Source organism: Enhydra lutris, unplaced genomic scaffold (genome assembly GCF_002288905.1).
Source record: "Enhydra lutris kenyoni isolate GAN:26980312 unplaced genomic scaffold, ASM228890v2 scaffoldscaffold7, whole genome shotgun sequence".
Lineage (NCBI taxonomy): Eukaryota > Metazoa > Chordata > Mammalia > Carnivora > Mustelidae > Enhydra > Enhydra lutris.
The window spans coordinates 1,985,186-2,003,035 of record NW_019154091.1 but is presented as its reverse complement, the minus strand read 5'-3'; the positions used below and the strand labels follow the sequence as shown (position 1 = coordinate 2,003,035).

Below are 17,850 nucleotides of genomic sequence, written 5' to 3'. Positions count from 1 at the left end.
CATCTCCAGATATTCTGGCTGGATAGAGCTGGGATGTGCCCAGGATTTATTGTTGATGATGATACAGCTGGTCTGAGAATCACCCATGAACAAATACTATGCAAGTCCTCTGAGATCTAACTACTTCCAAAGTAAAATGATAAGGTGGTGTGAAAATTTCAAAGCATAGCTTTAAAGATGCTGTAATTTTTCCTACTGTTTCTCAGATAGTCATGCATTTGTGTAAAATGTACAGCCAACAGAAATCAAAGTCTGTTGACTATCCAGACATAACTTAGATTATCACAGTGAACTCTGTGATGGGTTGGAAATCTGAGACTGATCATTTTTTTCATGCCGCAAGGTTATCCAGCTAATGTATTTCTAAGACAATGGAGAGGAATATTTCCTTCCAAGAAATATTTGAAACTAAAATTTTCTAACCCCTAGACTTTTTTAAACATAACTAAAATTCTCACTTTTGTTGAGGATTTGCTATTTAATAATATATTCCATTATTCTTTCTCTGAGTATTTATTGAATATCTACCAGCCAAACCTTCAGTTAACATCTGTTGCATCACATGTGTCTACAAAATATCTACAAAAAAGTTGACAATTAATTGGAAAATGATATTGAAAGTTGTGGGAGTCAGGTGAGGACTTATATTACCTTCCATGGCAGTATTTATGATTACAATAAAATACACAGAAGTGTTTCAATATTATGTTATGAACTTCAATATTTATAACTATTTTAATGAGCTCTTGAATTAAAGGAAATTACATGAGTAAAACACAACAATAATTAGAATTATAGTTTACTGAAACAGAAAATGACTTTTGTAAGATAAATTTATATTAAATCAACAAATTCAATTCTAATAAGAGGCTTGTGTTTTATATTGAGTGATATGTATTCCTTTAGGAATTCTCTATGGTCAATAACAAAAGCATATATGAAGCTTGAGTAAATCAGTTCCCAATTTTAATTAATGTTGATGAAAGGTGACAGATTATTGACTTTAACTGAATTGAGAGTATGGGATTGTCATCTCTAAATCAAAGATGACCCCAGAAGATTATGCTTTTGGATATGCATTAATATGCTGTCATTTCAAGTTATTTTGATTTATTTGTTCATCCTCCATCTTGTTCCAAAAAAGATTTAAGGCTGTCAATTCAAATTAAGGTTTACTTTTCAAACTTTTTCAGATGAAATGAAATTTCCATCAACAGATTTCTATCAACAGATTCTCAGTTGACAGGTTTTGTCCATGGTTTCACTTTATTTTCTGGAGGGCACTACAAAGGATTCCAACTTCACCTACAAAGAAAAAAAAAATGGGCCACTCATATCATGAGAAAGCACACTTTAAATTTCTACAATGTGTAACACATTAGGGGATCAATGGGATGTATAGATATGTTGGGTACCATCCCAACCTTTAAGGAGCTTACAGATTAGTTATGGTGATATGATTTGGGCAGTTATACCATAAGGACTTACAAGTTTTAATGTAATTAGCTTCCTTTTTCCATGGAAGGAGTTAACAATTTTCTCTCTTTTTCTTTTATAGGACCATCTATAGATATTTGTAAGGACTTAAGCTATGAAACCTAAAAGTGTGGTTCACAAGAACCTCCTGTGTCAGAATCACATAGAGCCTTATTACAAATACAAAGTCCCAAGACTTATCACAATTTTAGTAAATTTAGTCTGGGACTATCAGTCAGGATTGTTAATTTTTAACTAGCTCTCCAAATGATTCTGATGTACACTAGGTTCGAGAATGCATAGTCTAAGCAGATAAATCAGCCTAGATTGCTAGACCATTGGACTACAATGGAGCCGCTCCCATTCATGCATAGACCAAGGGTCCATAGGAACAAATATACTTCAAAGAAGTGGAAGGGGCCCTGGAGATGGACAAGCAATTTCAGTGGAGTATTAGAGCGATACTTCAAGCCCACCTGCCTTTTAGGACTTCGTTATTGTTACATAAGGTAGGAAATTCTACTTGACCTAGAATTCCTCCCTTTAGGCTGTTTACCCATTTGGTGGTTTCATTCATCCATTTAATAAATATTGAGGACCTAATATAACTTTTTTAGAACTAGGGCTAGGTACCAGGGATTGACGGCAAACCCAACCTGGTTCTCTACTTGGGTCTTGTTCAGAAGTGAGACAAGTAAACAATTACAAAACAATATAGTGATATGTGTTCTGAGAGAGGAACCTGTGGGAATGCCAAGACAGAAGAAGGACACTCAAACTAGTCTTCCCATGATATATCTATGAAAGACTTAAAAGATGAACTGGAATTGGGGACCTCTAAATGAGAATGGGCATGAGAGCATTTTTTTTTTTGAAAGCATTTTAAACATAAAGACCTGCATAAGCAAAGACCAAAAGCTAGGAGGAAGGAGGAGAAGTGAAAGCTGGTCGGTGTTGCTGGAGGGGAGTTTGAAGCACTGGAAAGAGGATCCAGTGAAAAGCAATGTAACACTCCACTTTGTTTATGAGTAACTATTATAATATCCTCACTGTCCTGGAAGAGTGGTTGCCCCATGGATGAGCCACTAGATGGTCAATAAAGTAGCTAGAATCCGTCTTATAGGGGCTAAAGTTCCAGGCACAGCAATATCCACTGGGCACTTAGAGGTAAGAGAGTACAGAGGCAAAGAAGAAAGAGGAACATGGCAGGGAAAAGCCAGGGTGGAGAGCTGGTGTGGTGCTGGGAGTAGCATGGAATCTAGGAAAATCAAAGAAGAAAAGACACTCAAAGCAATTCTGGCCTTTTTGCCAAGCTTTTCTCCCTTGACAAACAAATGGCTCACCTGGAGTTGCTTTTCTCCTTAATTCAATATTTGATAAATTTCCTATTGTTCCAATGGTGAGGGTAAGAAAAATCCAACTCTCTATTTCTGGTAAAGAGAGTGGCCTCCTGGGGTGTGAGTTACTTACTGTTGATGGAGTCGGCCAAAATCTTAAGCTGCTCTGTATTGTCCAAGACCTCAATCCTTTGAGTGTATGGGTCATAACGAACTGAGAAGGGCCGTGGGATTGTAGCAGCAAAGTTCCTGAAACCAAATCCACAGAGCTTAGTAAAGGGCATAATTCAGGGGAAAATAATTCTAAAAAAGATTTCTCAGTGGAATTTCACTTCAATCTCACTAGACCAAGGGTTTTAGAAACCAGGCTGAAAAGAGAAATGGAATTTTAGTGAGATCCTCTTGGGTAGACTTCGTGTGCTATGTATGTGTCTAGGTGTATATACAAACACACTTTGGTACATATTTATTTAGTTACCTACCTCCAAAAAAGAGATATCAAAATAAAAGCACAGAAGACATTAAAGCCAAAATTCTTACCATTAAATAAAATCAAAAAAGCAAGTAAATCTAAACAAAGAATGCTATAGAAAGAAATAAGCTCTGAGATGCTTGGAAATCAATGCAAGGAGGGAAACACAGCTCTCAAGAATGGAAGAAAACACTATGTTATAAATGAAATTTAACATGAATTGAGTGCCATTTATGTACCAAGAACTCTGTGAAGTCATAATTGTGCTATTCTCTTTACAACTATTATCCCTAATTTAATCTTCATACAAATCATAGAAGAAGGTACTATTACTATCCGTATTTTACTGATGAGAAAACTAAAGCTTGGGGAGATTCAATGACTACCAAATCATACTGGCAATAAATTGTGCAACTGAAAATGGACCCAGGTAGTCTGACTCTGGCCTGTGCTCTTCACTTATTTGCTTTCTTGATGCATTCATTACATCTGGGTCTTGGAGGAATGTACCAGGAGGGCCTTATGAGGGACATCAAGCAATGCAACTAGTAAGATATCCCCATGTAGCCTATAAAATGCAATGGCATCAGAAATGATATTTCTAATTTGGCTTCTGGTAAGAGTCAAAGCTACCATACTGAGAAGACAACTGTAAAGGAAACTACTGGGCTCTCTCCAAGTTTGCCAAGAGTGGTGGATCCTAGTGGCTGGAAACCCAAGTTCTAGAACCAGACACTGGGCTCAAACCTTGCTTCCGTCAATGACAGCCCTTATGGGCTGCACCTTGGTGTCTTCATTCCTCTATAAATGTGGAACAAGAACAGTACTACCTGAGAGGTTCATGGCAAGTGCACTTATAGTATAAAGTAAATCCTACATGAGTGTTAGCTGTTCTCTTTCATTAGTGACTGAGACTCCAGAAGAACAAATGGTTAAGTATGTCTTTCTACAGCTGCTTCTCTGAAAAGAGCTTTCTCAACCCCACTGGTGACATGAAGCTTGTAATGCATGTCTGTGATTTGGCCCGCTCTGAGCCTCTTCCCTCTTATTCCCATAGTTTGCCTCATCTTTATTTTGGAAAATCTGCCTCTATACCATTAGAAGTGCTTCACCTAGGCAGTCAGTCTCAGGGCCCACCTCTCCTCCAGACAGGGAGGGGGCACACAATCACGCTCAGTGTGTTTCTTTCTACCTAGAACTTGAATTTTGAAACTGAAAATGGTTAAAAGTGGTTTCTCTTAGCTGGGAGACTTTGAGAGAATCCCTTCCTTTTCTGAACCCTGTTTTTCAGCAATCCCTTTGACTCTGTGAGTTAACCACTCAGCAGGATGGGGTTTGTGTGGTAGTCTCCTCTGGGCTGTGGGCACTGACAGAGTGGGTGGGATTTCTAAGGCCCAAGAAATCTAGGTTCTGACAAGCTCTTCTCTGTTGGTCTGGGACTGATCACTTCCTGGGTAAGAAAGTCCTCACCAGGAGGTCCCACTTAAATGTGACCTTGGTTTGACAGAGAGGTTATGAGTACTGTCTCTGAGCCCCACTTCCTGGGTCCAAACCCTGGGTCAGCCCCTTACCAGCTTTATAACCCTGGGTGAGTCTCTTACCCCTTCTATGCTTCTGAACACCACCTGCAAACTTCATAGTCTTATCTGAAGAGTAAATGAATCAATACATGAAAAACACTTAGAACAGTGTTTAGTCCATAGTAAGTGTTAGGTATTTAACTTGCTGCTGCTACTGATTCTTCTTCTTCTTCTTCTTACCACCCAGGTGGGGTAATGCACAAAACCACTGAAATACATAACCCCCAAAGGGTCCCAGAAATGGCAGAGAGGAACCCTTAGGGGCTAGAGGAAGGCTATGCTCCCAGCAGGGGATGGAGATTTAGGAAATAATTAGAAATGAATAACTGAAATAGCCTGAAGGCCCTGGGGAGAAAGGAGGAAAGGAGACATCTTGGGCCAAACCATGTGGACTTATGGACAAGAATGTTACCTTCCATCACCTAAGCCCAATGCAGGGGAAGCTGGCATACCCAGCTTTATGGGATCCCAGAAACCTGTATATCTATGTCTATCATCCCTCATGGATAAGATATAAAACAAAAGAAACACCGACTATCAGGATAGCCATGTCTAGGTGGAGCCTCTGCCTGGTCTGTCTCTTGCTGGGAGGAGAGTCACTCGAGCAGATTATAGATAGGTCTGTCAGCTGAGAGGGCTGAGAATCTGAGTCTTGCTAGCTTTCCATCTCTATCAGCCTTTTGCTAGACTGCCTCTGCAATTGAAGTGTTTGCCTATTAACTTATTGCATGATCATTATGCATCAGACACTCTTCCAAAGACTGAGGAAAGAACAGGAAAACAGAAAGGACAAAAATTCCTACCCAAATCAATCTTAAATCATGTCATATATCTAACATTAGCAGGTGCTAAGGGGAAAAATATACTGCAGAAGAGGGCAAGGAATGTGGGGATGGGGATGGGTAGGGATTATAAGTAAGTCAGTTAGAGAAAGACACACTGAGAAGGTTAAATGATAGTGAAGATTTGAAGGAGCTGAGGGGGTGAATTATGCAGGTATTGGAACAATAAAGTGACTCCCCCAGGTTAGGAGAATCCTAGGAGTGATTTGTTGGGGGCCTTCGTGGCTACTCTGTATACAGGGGAATTCAGTGCCTGGACTTAGTGGCTGCATTAAAACAAAGATCCAGTGGCAGAATTGTCTGCATAGGTCAACATGTCCAGACAATAATCTGTGAAATCGTGTCCCACTAAGGAACCCCTCCCAAACAGAAAGTGAAAAGGAACAAGGGTGGGGAGGCTCTGTCTGCTGCACACTCTTATTATAAGCATTGGAGTCCATTCTCCTGGACAACCACCCACAGATCAATGGCACCAGACCAAATCAGGAGACCCGAAGTTCTTCTGACCCACCTTGGTCACCACCTCACCTCACTTTCTCCTTTGCATCATTAAAACTCTCAGCCACATAATAGAGGGGCTGGAACTCTGTGACAGTGTACTCCTGGGTGGCTGTCTTCTCCAACTCCAGGGGGAGGAGTTTTGGCTTGCCAGACAAACAGTACTGCAGGTAGAAAGGGGAAAGTTTTCATAGGTAAGTCTGGGTCAGTTGTTCTTGTTGCCTCCATTGGTTATTTGTGTACCTTCTCCTATCGCATCCTGACTCCTTCCACACCCCCCACCAAATGCATTAAACTAAATTATTTCCCATACACTAGATCCTACCCTCATAGCCTATCTTAAAACCTACAGTCCAGATAGAAAGGAGTAATTCCCTCTAGCCATGATCAAAAGAGGATGTAAGAGCCAAGTACAAGGATTTACATACTTCTGTATGCATAGGTCAGCCCTGGGATCTGGAGGCCCCTCTGTTTTGTAGACCTGTGTACTTGCAGTTCAATTTCTATATCTAACACCCAAAGCCATGAGCAAATCATAGCTGCTAAGGTACCAATTACTTGAGGATTAACCCCTAGGTTGAATCTCAAAATGGATATTAATGGGGTCATACCTGTAATTCACCAAAAGATGACAGGAGCCCAGCACCATAGGCCTTTATGGAGTCTCCTTGTTTGCAGAGGCCAAACTCCACAGTAAACCAGTAAATCTGGAATGGAATGTGAAGTTGAGAGTACACCCCAAGGAAGCGAAAGGCAGCAGATGCCCCAGGGCTAAGGACAGGACTGTCCAGGTGGGAGTTTGTACAGGTCTCTTCTCTGAATCACCATGACCTGGGGTCACTTCTCTGTGTTCTATGTCTCACTATATCCAGTCACTGCTTGAATCAAGAGTTGGCTGAATGTAAGAAGTGATAGGAAGCAGAGAGGGAGTGCTGAGGAAGCCCCAAGAAGATATCACCAACAGGTAACTCTAAATGACAGGAACTCTTCAACCCCTTTTGCTTTGTTCTCTGTGGCATTAAGTAGAATGAGATGTTCCGTTTAGTTGGCCAGACTTACCATGCAATCCCATCAAGCTCAGTCATGGGAGGTAGGAGATTGGGTAGTGATAAAATCATTGAGGGCATCCTGCCATCCATGCTAAAACCTGGGCGGGTTCTGATGTACTGCCAAGAATTACACTTATCCTCCTCAAATAACCAAGCCCTTTCTTTAAACAGCTCCCAGTCCAACATGTCCTAGATGCCTGGCCTGTGGAAGGTGATCCTGGAATTTTGGCATAACTTTACTGACCAGGGCCAAGGAAACCTTGGGTCCAGTTAGCTGCTGCAGACAGTCATGGTCTTGGAGAATTAGGGATGGCTTACTAGTTAACTCTGTTTATTGCACTACAGAATGTGAAGTTTGTAAGCTTAGTCCTCTGTAGACCTTAGTCCTACATAGACCTCCTCATGTACAGATGAGGTGTTTTCAGCCCAGGGAGGTCAAGCAATATACATCTATTTACACAGCAAATCAAAGTCAGAGCAAGAGCCTAGAGCTATTCCCAGCCCAGTATTCAATAGTAAGGTTTTTGTTTTTGTTTTTGTTTTTTGAGAATTTAGGTTGGCGATAAGTACTCTTATCATTGTCATAGCAGATAACATAATGCTCTGAGTTCTGAGTTTGTTTTCTTCCTACAAATGAGAAGCTGCTTCTTGCATCTATATAGAATCTGACATTTAAAAATCCATGTTCACACACGTGTAACTCTTCAGATCGTTATGATATACTTTTTAGGTGGGCAGAATATAAACTACTGTAACCATTTTTAGAGATGAGGAAGCAAAAGCCACTTGTCCAGGGGCTCAGAGCAGCAGCTCAGTGAGAAAGAAACTTCTGGAAATTTTTGCCCTTCGGATAAACTGAATTCATAAACTTCTAAACTGATACACATCAAATTGTAAGGAATGTGACTCAGATGTTGGGGAGGGATAAACTCAAGTTGGAAAGGAGTCTGTAGGAAGAAAACCCCCTGCTGCGCAGAGTTGCTGATTCCACGCTTCAATCCATGACTGTCATCACATTCACTGGAGAGAGGGAAGTGTTTGATAAGACAAGGAAAGCCCACCCCCATTTCCACCTGTGTCTAATAAAGGAAAGATCCAAATGCTGGCTCCAGGGCAAAAGAGGGGTGTAAATATTTCCTCTTCAAAGCTATGAATACAGGCTATTCCTCTACCACACGCACACTTTATGCCCAAAGATTCTCAAAAGCTATCATTATAGCCCATTCGTGTTTAAGATACTTTGTTTAAAATTACATGTAAACATTTGCATGCAGCTGATTTCAACATCAGACCATTAAGAAAAAATCAAAATGTGAAATTTTACTTGTGTGAATGTAAGTCAGCACATTCTGATATTTCCCCCCAAATGACCTGGCTTTCGGGGGGGGGGGGGGGATTGAAGTTTTGAAGACCTGAGGGCTCTAGCCTATAGCACTCTCACTATCCATTAGAGGCAGAAGGAACTTACTGTGGCGAGTTTCTCAATGTACTCATCAGGGGCACCCAGAGAGGCAAGGCCAATTTCCTGTAATTGTAGAGAAACAGAGTCACTGGCATGGCTGGGGTCTGCATAACTTAAAACTTCACCCTCAGCTCCCACCTTGCACTACAGCACAGGAAGGTGATGGGTGACCTGAAGCCTTCAGAAGGGCCCAGATAGACCCTGATTATTCTGTTAAGTCTTGTCTAGCCACACATCATAGAATTATAGATCCCTAGAGCAGGAAACCTTACTTCGTCACTTGGTCCTTTATATTTACTTTACAAATGAGAAAAGTGAGGCACAGAGAAGGGAGGTGACCTACTCAAGATCACACAGTAGGTTATGTCTAAAGCTTCATTGCTTGATTCCAACTCAGTGGTTATTCTCCCACAGCTCAAGCAGAACATTCATGGAATACAAGATGAGTGTCTTAATCAAGTATCCTCAAGACACCACAGGAGAATTACAGAGAAATGCTTGGCATCCACACAGGTAAATACCAGCTAGAGAGTCTGAAATGCTATGGACCACTTCTCATTCCAGCTCCAATTACAGGATTCCCCTAGTGGTCTCTTTGTCTTTGTCTCTTTTATAACATTTGCTCCAGCTTGCTTTGTATTAGACAGAGTATATATACACAAATAAATATATTTGCTTTCCCTACTATATGCATTTATTCATTCCAAAATGTTTACTAAATGTCTTCTATGTGGTTGGCAGTGTACAGAATCAAAAGAGATCCTAGACCTCATGGTGTTTACATTAAAGGCAGACAATAAATAATAAACATATACATAGGTATATTAGAAGGAATATGTTATTTGAAAAGAAGAAACAAAAGAAGAAAGGGACAAGGGTGAGTGGAAATGCCAGGAGAACACAGAGAGGCTGCAATTTTAAAAATAGCTTCAGAGCAAACATCACTGAGAAGGTGATATTTGAACAAAAACTTGACGGAAGTGAGGTTGTTGGCTCTGCTGACATGTGAGGGAAAAGCATTGTATAGATCACATGTATAGCCCATGAAAATGCTCTCTAAGGAGGAGAAATGTCAGTAGGTTCAATTAACAGGGAGGGACCAGTATGGCTAGAACAGAATAAGGGTGGGGAGAGAGGCAGGTGGTATCAAAGAGGGATCTGGGACTCAGTCATATAAAACTTTTTTGGCATTTTAGGGTTTCGGATTTTATTTTCAGTGAAATGGTAGTCACTGCAAGGTTTTGAGCAAAAAAGCAGCAAGATCTGATTTATGTCATCCAAGATTTACTCTGGCTGCTATGTGAGAACAGATGGTAGGGGGTCGAGAGTAGAGACAGACCCTTAAGAAGCTACCACAGTCCCCAGGGTGAGAAACAATTATGGCTGAGACCAGCTTGACAGCAGTGGAAATAATCGACAGTGGTCAGATTTTACACATATTTTGAAGGCAAAATACATACAACTTTCAGAAAGATTAGTTATGGGTATTTGAGAGAGAAAGAAGCTAATAATGTCCCCTAAGTGCTTTTGGTTTGAGCAACTGAAAGGATAGAGTTATCATGAACTAACACAGGGAAGGCTGTGGTTGGAGAAGGTTTGGAGAAGAAGATCAGGAATTCAGTTTTGGAAAGGATGAATATAGATGTCTAATAGACACCCAAGTGGAGAAATTGAATAGGTTCTTGGATACATAAGTCTGAGTTTGGGGATTGAAGTTCTGGACTGAAGTTACAAATGTGCTCGTCATCAGGACAGAGATGATATTTAACACAGTGAGTTTGGGTGAGATAACCAAAAGAATTGAGGTAGACAGAGAAGGACTAAGGATTGGGCTTACTTTAAAGCAAGAGGCCACATGGTCTTCATCTCTGGGCCAAACTCAGAGCCTGGCCCATACTGCATGCTGAGAAAATGCTGAGGTAGAATGAACTAAATTCAGACAGCTTGGCTCTCCTTTCTTGTCCCTCTCCCCATCTCTGTCCATCCGTCCTGTCCAGACATGCCACAGTCTAACAGAAGCCACTGAAACAGTGCTCTGTTCTCATGGTCACCATTCTTTGTGAGCCCAAAGCTTGCCTAAAAAAGTGTCCCAAGATTTCCCTATGCTTAATCCCCATCCCTTCTTGCACTCTAGTGGGAAGCAAATCCTCCTTTTAGATCAAAAAGAATTTGCTCAGGGAACTTTCAAAATTACACCTCCCTTGGGACTGTCCAGGTATAAGTTGGAGCCATGTGACACTTAGGGCCAGTAGCATCTCTCTGTTGACTCGGGTAATTGTCCACTCCCCTGGGGAACCCCCCCAAATGGAAATGGCGTAAGGAGGATTGTCACTTAACCTCTGACTGAGCAGAATAGCTTCTGGTAGTGAGAATAAAAAGTTCCTATTCTCTAAAGAAATCACTGATTGTTCTTTGGCCAGAGGAAGAAACCCCAGTTTTAAAGTTGTTCCAAGCAATCAGTGACCTATTGACAGCAGGAACCATGCTTCTGAAAGTTAGCCAGTCAACAATAGCCTCGGTCAAATGGTGATACTTACAAGTTAAGTTCAGCTAATCCAGACTCAACTCATAAAAGTCCAACAATCTCTAAACACCACAGTTCCCTAAACCCCACACAAAAGCAAGTTTTTTTTCTTTATTTGTTTCAGATATTAAGTGGTAACTCTTCAATCAACAGTGAAAGTATTTATTTCTTCCAGCTGAGGGAAAAGACATAAAATTCACACACAATCCCATTACTCTGAAATTCATGTTTGGTGCAGTATTTGCTTATGACTCATTCCATTTGATATTTATCCTTCCCTATGAGGAAGATTATTGGCAGTCAAAGCTTTGTATTGATTCTCATTTGTGCAGACTGATGCACATAGGTCACACAGCTGGTTGATGGCAGGGTGGGATGTATCAACTTTCCCATGATCCCAGCTACCCAAATATGGCTTAGCCTCTCAGTGCTCTGAAGGGATTACTAGGATTCTTTCTCTCATGTAAAAAGCTCACCACTGTGATAGAGGAATCAAGGCTTAGTTTGTTGCTTTGATGATAATGGCAAAACATTTGACACATCAGTTCTTGCCAACTAGGAGCTGGGTTATTGGAATTGGATTCTCAGCAAATATTATCTTATTTAATTAAAGCATATACAAAAACAACTGCCTGACAAGGTTGGAAATGGCAAGGCCCTAAAGAGGAGGGGAAAGGTGCCAGGAGAACTTGGAAGAAGGTAAGGTTACTTCTATGTGGGGATCAGGCAGGCTTTCTTGGATGAAAATGCTCTTAAACTAAACCTGGTGAGATTAGCAAATTCAACAGCACATATATAATTCAGAGGATGAGTGGCTCACTACCCCCATGTTGTGATCCCTGGAATGGGTATTTAGCCATCTCCATGGGACCATATGCCCATCTCTGGTGGGATCACAGAACAGTATCTGGTTTCCACTCTTGCAGAGAACACAAGGGACCCTCCATAGACTCAATTCACTTGAGCAATCTAGGTCTCAATCCTATAATTAAAAGACCAAAAGCATCCATTCCTCACCTGGGAAAACTGAGCAAAGCTGCGATCTGAAAACAAGGGTACGTGTCCCAACAGTTCATGGCAGATGTCACTGAAAGAGAGAAAGCACAGAGCTTGGAGGTAAAGAGGGTTATAAGCCAAGTGAGACTCAGTTTTTCTACATGAGAAGTGGACAAGTAGAAAGGAAGTGAGCCATTACAGTTTAAGACCTCATTCCCAGCAATAAGTGGTATGTAAAGCTTGGGAACAGATGAGGCAAGGTATAAAAGAAAAGGAGGAAGGAAAGAAAAGTAGGGGGCAAGTCAGAGAACAACAGCCAGAGGGTCTTAGGTGTACACTCAGTACAGAAGCAGAACAGAAGAGCCAATATTCCTTTGGACTTTCTCCTATACACCTGAGCATGTTGTGGGTCATGAGCACTTCCTATCCCAAGTCTTCATCTTGGTATTGACATCCTGGGCATCTTGAGCAGATGAAATGTGCTCAGTTATTCCCCATAAGAAACAAAAATTAAATTAAAAATAGTGCTATTATTTTCTTATTTTAAAGGGGGGGCAACAGTCATTCAGAGAAGAAAATTTACATTTATTTAATACATTATGTGTCAGGTTCATGAGGAATAGGTCTTTTCTGATTTGTAGTTATAAACTTTGTGGACAGGCTGCTAACTTTTTGTATAAATTGAGTAAGTTCTATTTGATTAAGAAGATGGCTAAATGCCAACATAAGGGACATGGTGGCCAGCCATTCTCTACCTTTAGACAAGACACATCTAGACATAAAAATATTAGAATCATCTAGATGTATATTCTGGAAGTACTGAGATACTTTGGCCACCACTTGTTCCTGTTCTCATTGGGGACATCATAGTTTTGACTCTTAAAATCCCTTTGGAGCTTGACTGTGACTTCTTATTCCCATGACCCAGGGAGATCTGAATGTGTGGTTCACAAGATGCCCAAATCTCCAATCAGTATGATCTATTGGACAGAGAAAATACCCAAGAGAGATGGTCTCTCTCTTTGTGCTAACATCAAACCATCCAGAAAATGATCTGTGGATCGCCCTTGATGAACCCAAACCTCATCCTGGAGCAGTGAGAAATGGCACTCACTGTGGTTGGATACTAGCAGCAGGAGCAGAACACTCACGGTTCAGGTGTATACATGGGTTTGGACCCATGTCTGATGTACTGAGTGCAGTGGAAGACTCGGAAGGCCAGGCCACCCAAGAAATCCCGGGAGGAAAGCAGGCCAGCCACAGGTCGGAGGCGGAATCCAGTGCAACCTGCAAAGCAGAGAAAGAAAACTCAAAGCCTATCATGGCAGAGCCAGAGGCACCTGAAGACCTTTAGGTAGGAAAGCAATACTCCCAACTGTCTAGCAGCGGGGATATTGATGTCAAGTAGACTTGGGTTCACATCTCTGCACCTATATAGTTGGGCAATTTGGGTCAAGTAACTTCATTTCTCTGAGCCTCATTTCCTCCTCTGCAAAATGTGGATAGATACTTCCTAGGGTTATTCCAAGAATCAAATAAACTAATAAATATAATGTACTTATCACAGAGCCTAGCACACTGGAGCATTTAAAAAATTTACCTTTCATTATAGTTTATTAGGATGAAACATTTATTCCTTATTTCTCATGTCTCTAGACTAGGGAGGGAATTTTCATTCTACTTCCAGAAGGAAAGAGTATGAAAGGAACACATCTAGCTTCTCTACTGTCCTTCACACACTACACCCCAGAAAGAGCAAGGACTTCTCTGATTGGAGCAGTTGGGAAGAGAAAATGGATATTCTCCATTTGACCCCTTTGGTCTTTTCTCTCATAACTGTCTGCCCACAGAGGAGCACATTCTGGTCTGCTCTGGGTCATGCAATAGAATATACACTTCACCAGTGTATACTCTGAAAAGGTTACATAATTCAGAGGTGAAATACTAGAAAATCCATTTTGTTTGTACATCCATACCACATTCTCTAAGTAGTTTTATCAGTAATAAAGTTGATATTTTGATCCTCTCTCTGATTCCTATATCTGGCTCTCAGTTTGTTTCAAACTTGGAAGGAGAATAATAATCACAGTGATAATGGTGATGATGATGATGATGATGATGATGATGATGGTAGCTAACACTATATACTGCCCACCATATGTCAGACATCATATGTTCTAGACACTTTATAAATACTAACTAGTTCTCCTAATAACCCTATGAGGTAGATATTCATATCATTTCCGCTTTACAGATGGGAAAGTTGAGAACAAAGAGTTAAAGATCTTGTCCAAGGTCACAGCTACAGTCAGTCTGGCTTCAAAGTCTATTCCTTAGTTACTTCTCTATAACTCCCCAGCTGCTATTATTACTATTTTATTATCTCACTATTGGCCATAGAAACATGGATAATTGGCCAGAGAATGTCTTTAGGACCTCCTTGCCCCTGTGCCATGTTCCCTGGACCTTCAGGCTAAAACTGACTCTGCTTGGCCTCTCATTCCCCTCTTTATCTGATAGGTAGAGACTGTCCAAATAGAAGGGACCTGAAATGTCATCCAGCCCATCCCCAATCTATCCCAGCTGCCACTTTTCTCCCTGCCACATAATTTCCTCTGCCCCTTGCCCCAGAGTCAACCATACCATCTCCACATAGCTCAGAGGCATAGAAGCTTCTTCATTTCTGTAAAGCTGTGGTCTGTCTTCCTACTTTCTTTAGTTCTACCTGACACATACTAGATGTCCAATGTGCATTAGCTGATAGTCTTATTTCAGTTTTGCTGAATTAATGCCTCCTGGCAGAAAAGAATATACTTACCTCACTTGGAAATGGTGTGCAGAGACTAGTCATCCCAATAATGTATTTCCCCACAGAGTTACTCAGATTCCAGTTCAGCCCAAATTCACTGAGCACTTATTGTATATAGTAGCACCATGCTGGATGTTTTCACTTGCAATGTCTTATTTCATTCCCATAACTTCCCTAAGAGACAGTCTCCATTTGACAGATGACTAAACTGAGGCAGGTTACCCCAAATAGAGAGGGTCAAAGCAAGATCCATACCAGTTGGATGCACAGACTTAGAGTTAAGAGCTCTTGGCATTGCCACAAAGAGCACATTTCTTACACAAATGCACATTGCAGATCTCATAACACAGCAGGAACTATAAGGAGAGCCCTGTCTGGGCACCTGGGGCTCTGAGTATGGGGAAAAGTGCTTTTCAGAGACATGGATATGGCAAAACCCACACATGATGCCTTGTCTTGGATGAGAGTGGACGAACGTAGAAGCTAGCGGTGAGGCAGAACACAGCAGAAAAATGTTTCTCCAAGAATTAACCTGCATGCATTACCACAAACACACTCACACTGGCCTCAATTTACTTTCTTCCCAATCCCTTCCCTCCCCCTCCTCCCCTTTTGTCCCTAAAGTGGACTTACTCTGAAGAAATTGAGAAACCTCTTCCAGCTGTGGAATGTTATCTTCACGGAAGCCACAGTACTTTTCCAGAAGTGGGAAGATGTGATTGTGCTCATAGCAAGCATGGGTTTTATACAAGGACTTCAGGGTCCTGAATACCGTCCCCCATGTTTTCTTTTCTTCTTCCGTGTATTGCACTTGAGGGATGGGCTGACCACTAAAATACAGGCATGAAATATTTGTCTCCAGCAGAGCAAATGTAAAAAAGAGGAAGAAGGAGCATTAGCAGAGAGAGACAGATACAGAGTCTGTGAGCTGCAGCCACCCAGACTACAGGGGATTTCATAAGTTATTTGAAAGAGGAAAGCTCTATTTCATGATATAGGAAACATTCATGCAGTTTGGTTAAGCAATGATACAAGCTCTCAGCTCACCGGCACACCAAACTTTGTTCTCACTTTGGAAATCACTTGGCCTTTCTGCTCCCCTATCTCTCCAATTATTTACCCAGGGTGGAAATTCACTTAACTGCAGGGACCCAGCAGGTAACATAAATGGGTAAAGTAGCAAGTATGGACAATAAGGGGGTGAGAGCCGAGACAACTGAAGAAGGCATCCTCTTTCTAAAAAAGGCATCCAAGTACAAATAAAGTAATATCATGTTTTGTACTGTGTCAACTAACATAATTATATCTGTGGGATAAAGTAGATCTAATTTGTGGACCATGAGTTTGAGACCCTTTTTTGTGGGCATGCACTTGCTGGATTTGATATTTCTGACCTTAGGAAACTATAAAGGTATTTAAATGCAGGCTAGGTATAAGATCCACTTATGCAGCATTTCCACTATGACACAACAGAACTATAGGAAGCTGGTTAAAGTATGTGTGTTGGACCCTGCCCCATAGATCCTGAATCTTTTGGGGAGGGAAAGCCAAGGCATCTATTCCAATAAGCTCCCAGGGGATATAGTATAGTTTGAGAGTCATTAGTTCAAATGATCTTTTTGAAAATTCTCTAAGAATGAGCTGTGTTCTTAACAGTAAAAACAAATGAAAAAACAAAGCCTGACCTTAAAAACCAGTGATTGTTCTTTGCACCACAGGCCTGTTTCCTAACAGGGTACACAGTGTCTGGGGACAAGGCAGCACTATTTACTTTGGAATTATGAATCATCTTCCAGCTCCAAAGTAGGTTTCTCCTGCCCTTTCAAAGTTGTAGCTCATCCAAACTCATTAAAGCAAAGACACTGTATGTTCCCCAGAAAGGTGGGCAGAGATTAGGGAAAAACGATAGAGTTTTGGTGAAGAATTGGAAATAGGACAACTTCAGAAGACTCTATAATGACCACTAGGGATTGTGAATAGAACATCGGGTAAGCTCCTGCCTGAGGATGCACCATTATTCTGGGCCACAAGTTAATGGAAGGAAAAAGCAGGCTCTGATCATGGACAGAGATGGGTCCATTACTTGGCTCTGCCAGTTCCTAACTGGATAGCCTCTGGAAATTTAATAAAGGTCTCTAAGCCTAGTCTGTGCAACTATTATATGGGTGAATAATAAGTAACTATTTGGAGGGTATAAAAGAAAATTAAGTGAAATACTGTATATAAAGTACCTAATAATGGTGCTGACCAATAATACCACTGGATAATGGATGATTATCATTATAACTGATTCTTATTTGAAAAGAAAGCTATTTACTATTTTGTAACAAATTTTTTTAAATTTATTTTCAGCATAACAGTATTCATTGTTTTTGCACCACACCCAGTGCTCCATGCAATCCGTGCCCTCTCTAATACCCACCACCTGGTTCCCCCAACCTCCCACCCTCCGCCCCTTCAAAACCCTCAGATTGTTTTTCAGAGACCATAGTCTCTCGTGGTTCACCTCCCCTTCCAATTTCCCCCAACTCCCCTCTCCTAACTCCCCTTGTCCTCCATGCTATTTGTTAAGCTCCACAAATAAGTGAAACTATATGATAATTAACTCTCTCTGCTTGACTTAATTCACTCAGCATAATCTCTTCCAGTCCCATCCATGTTGCTACAAAAGTGGGGTATTCATCCTTTCTGATGGAGGCATAATACTCCATAGTGTATATGGACCACATCTTCCTTATCCATTCGTCCGTTGAAGGGCATCTTGGTTCTTTCCACAGTTTGGCGACCGTGGCCATTGCTGCTAAG

The 17,850-nt window shown here is 41.1% G+C and overlaps 1 protein-coding gene across 1 annotated transcript in view; it reads right to left on the bottom strand.

Moving 5' to 3' along the window:
* Positions 1-422: 422 nt before the first annotated feature.
* LOC111142182 (phenylalanine hydroxylase) overlaps positions 423-17,850 on the bottom strand; it is a 70,568-nt gene continuing 53,140 nt past the window's right edge. Inside the window, exons 6-13 of the mRNA XM_022495192.1 lie at positions 15,679-15,901; positions 13,388-13,523; positions 12,258-12,327; positions 8,723-8,779; positions 6,817-6,912; positions 6,236-6,369; positions 2,947-3,062; positions 423-1,305 (exon numbers count right to left, since the gene is read on the bottom strand). Coding sequence (XP_022350900.1) covers positions 1,262-1,305; positions 2,947-3,062; positions 6,236-6,369; positions 6,817-6,912; positions 8,723-8,779; positions 12,258-12,327; positions 13,388-13,523; positions 15,679-15,901 — 876 coding nt within the window. The 3' untranslated portion in view covers positions 423-1,261. The remainder of the gene's footprint in view (positions 1,306-2,946; positions 3,063-6,235; positions 6,370-6,816; positions 6,913-8,722; positions 8,780-12,257; positions 12,328-13,387; positions 13,524-15,678; positions 15,902-17,850) is intronic.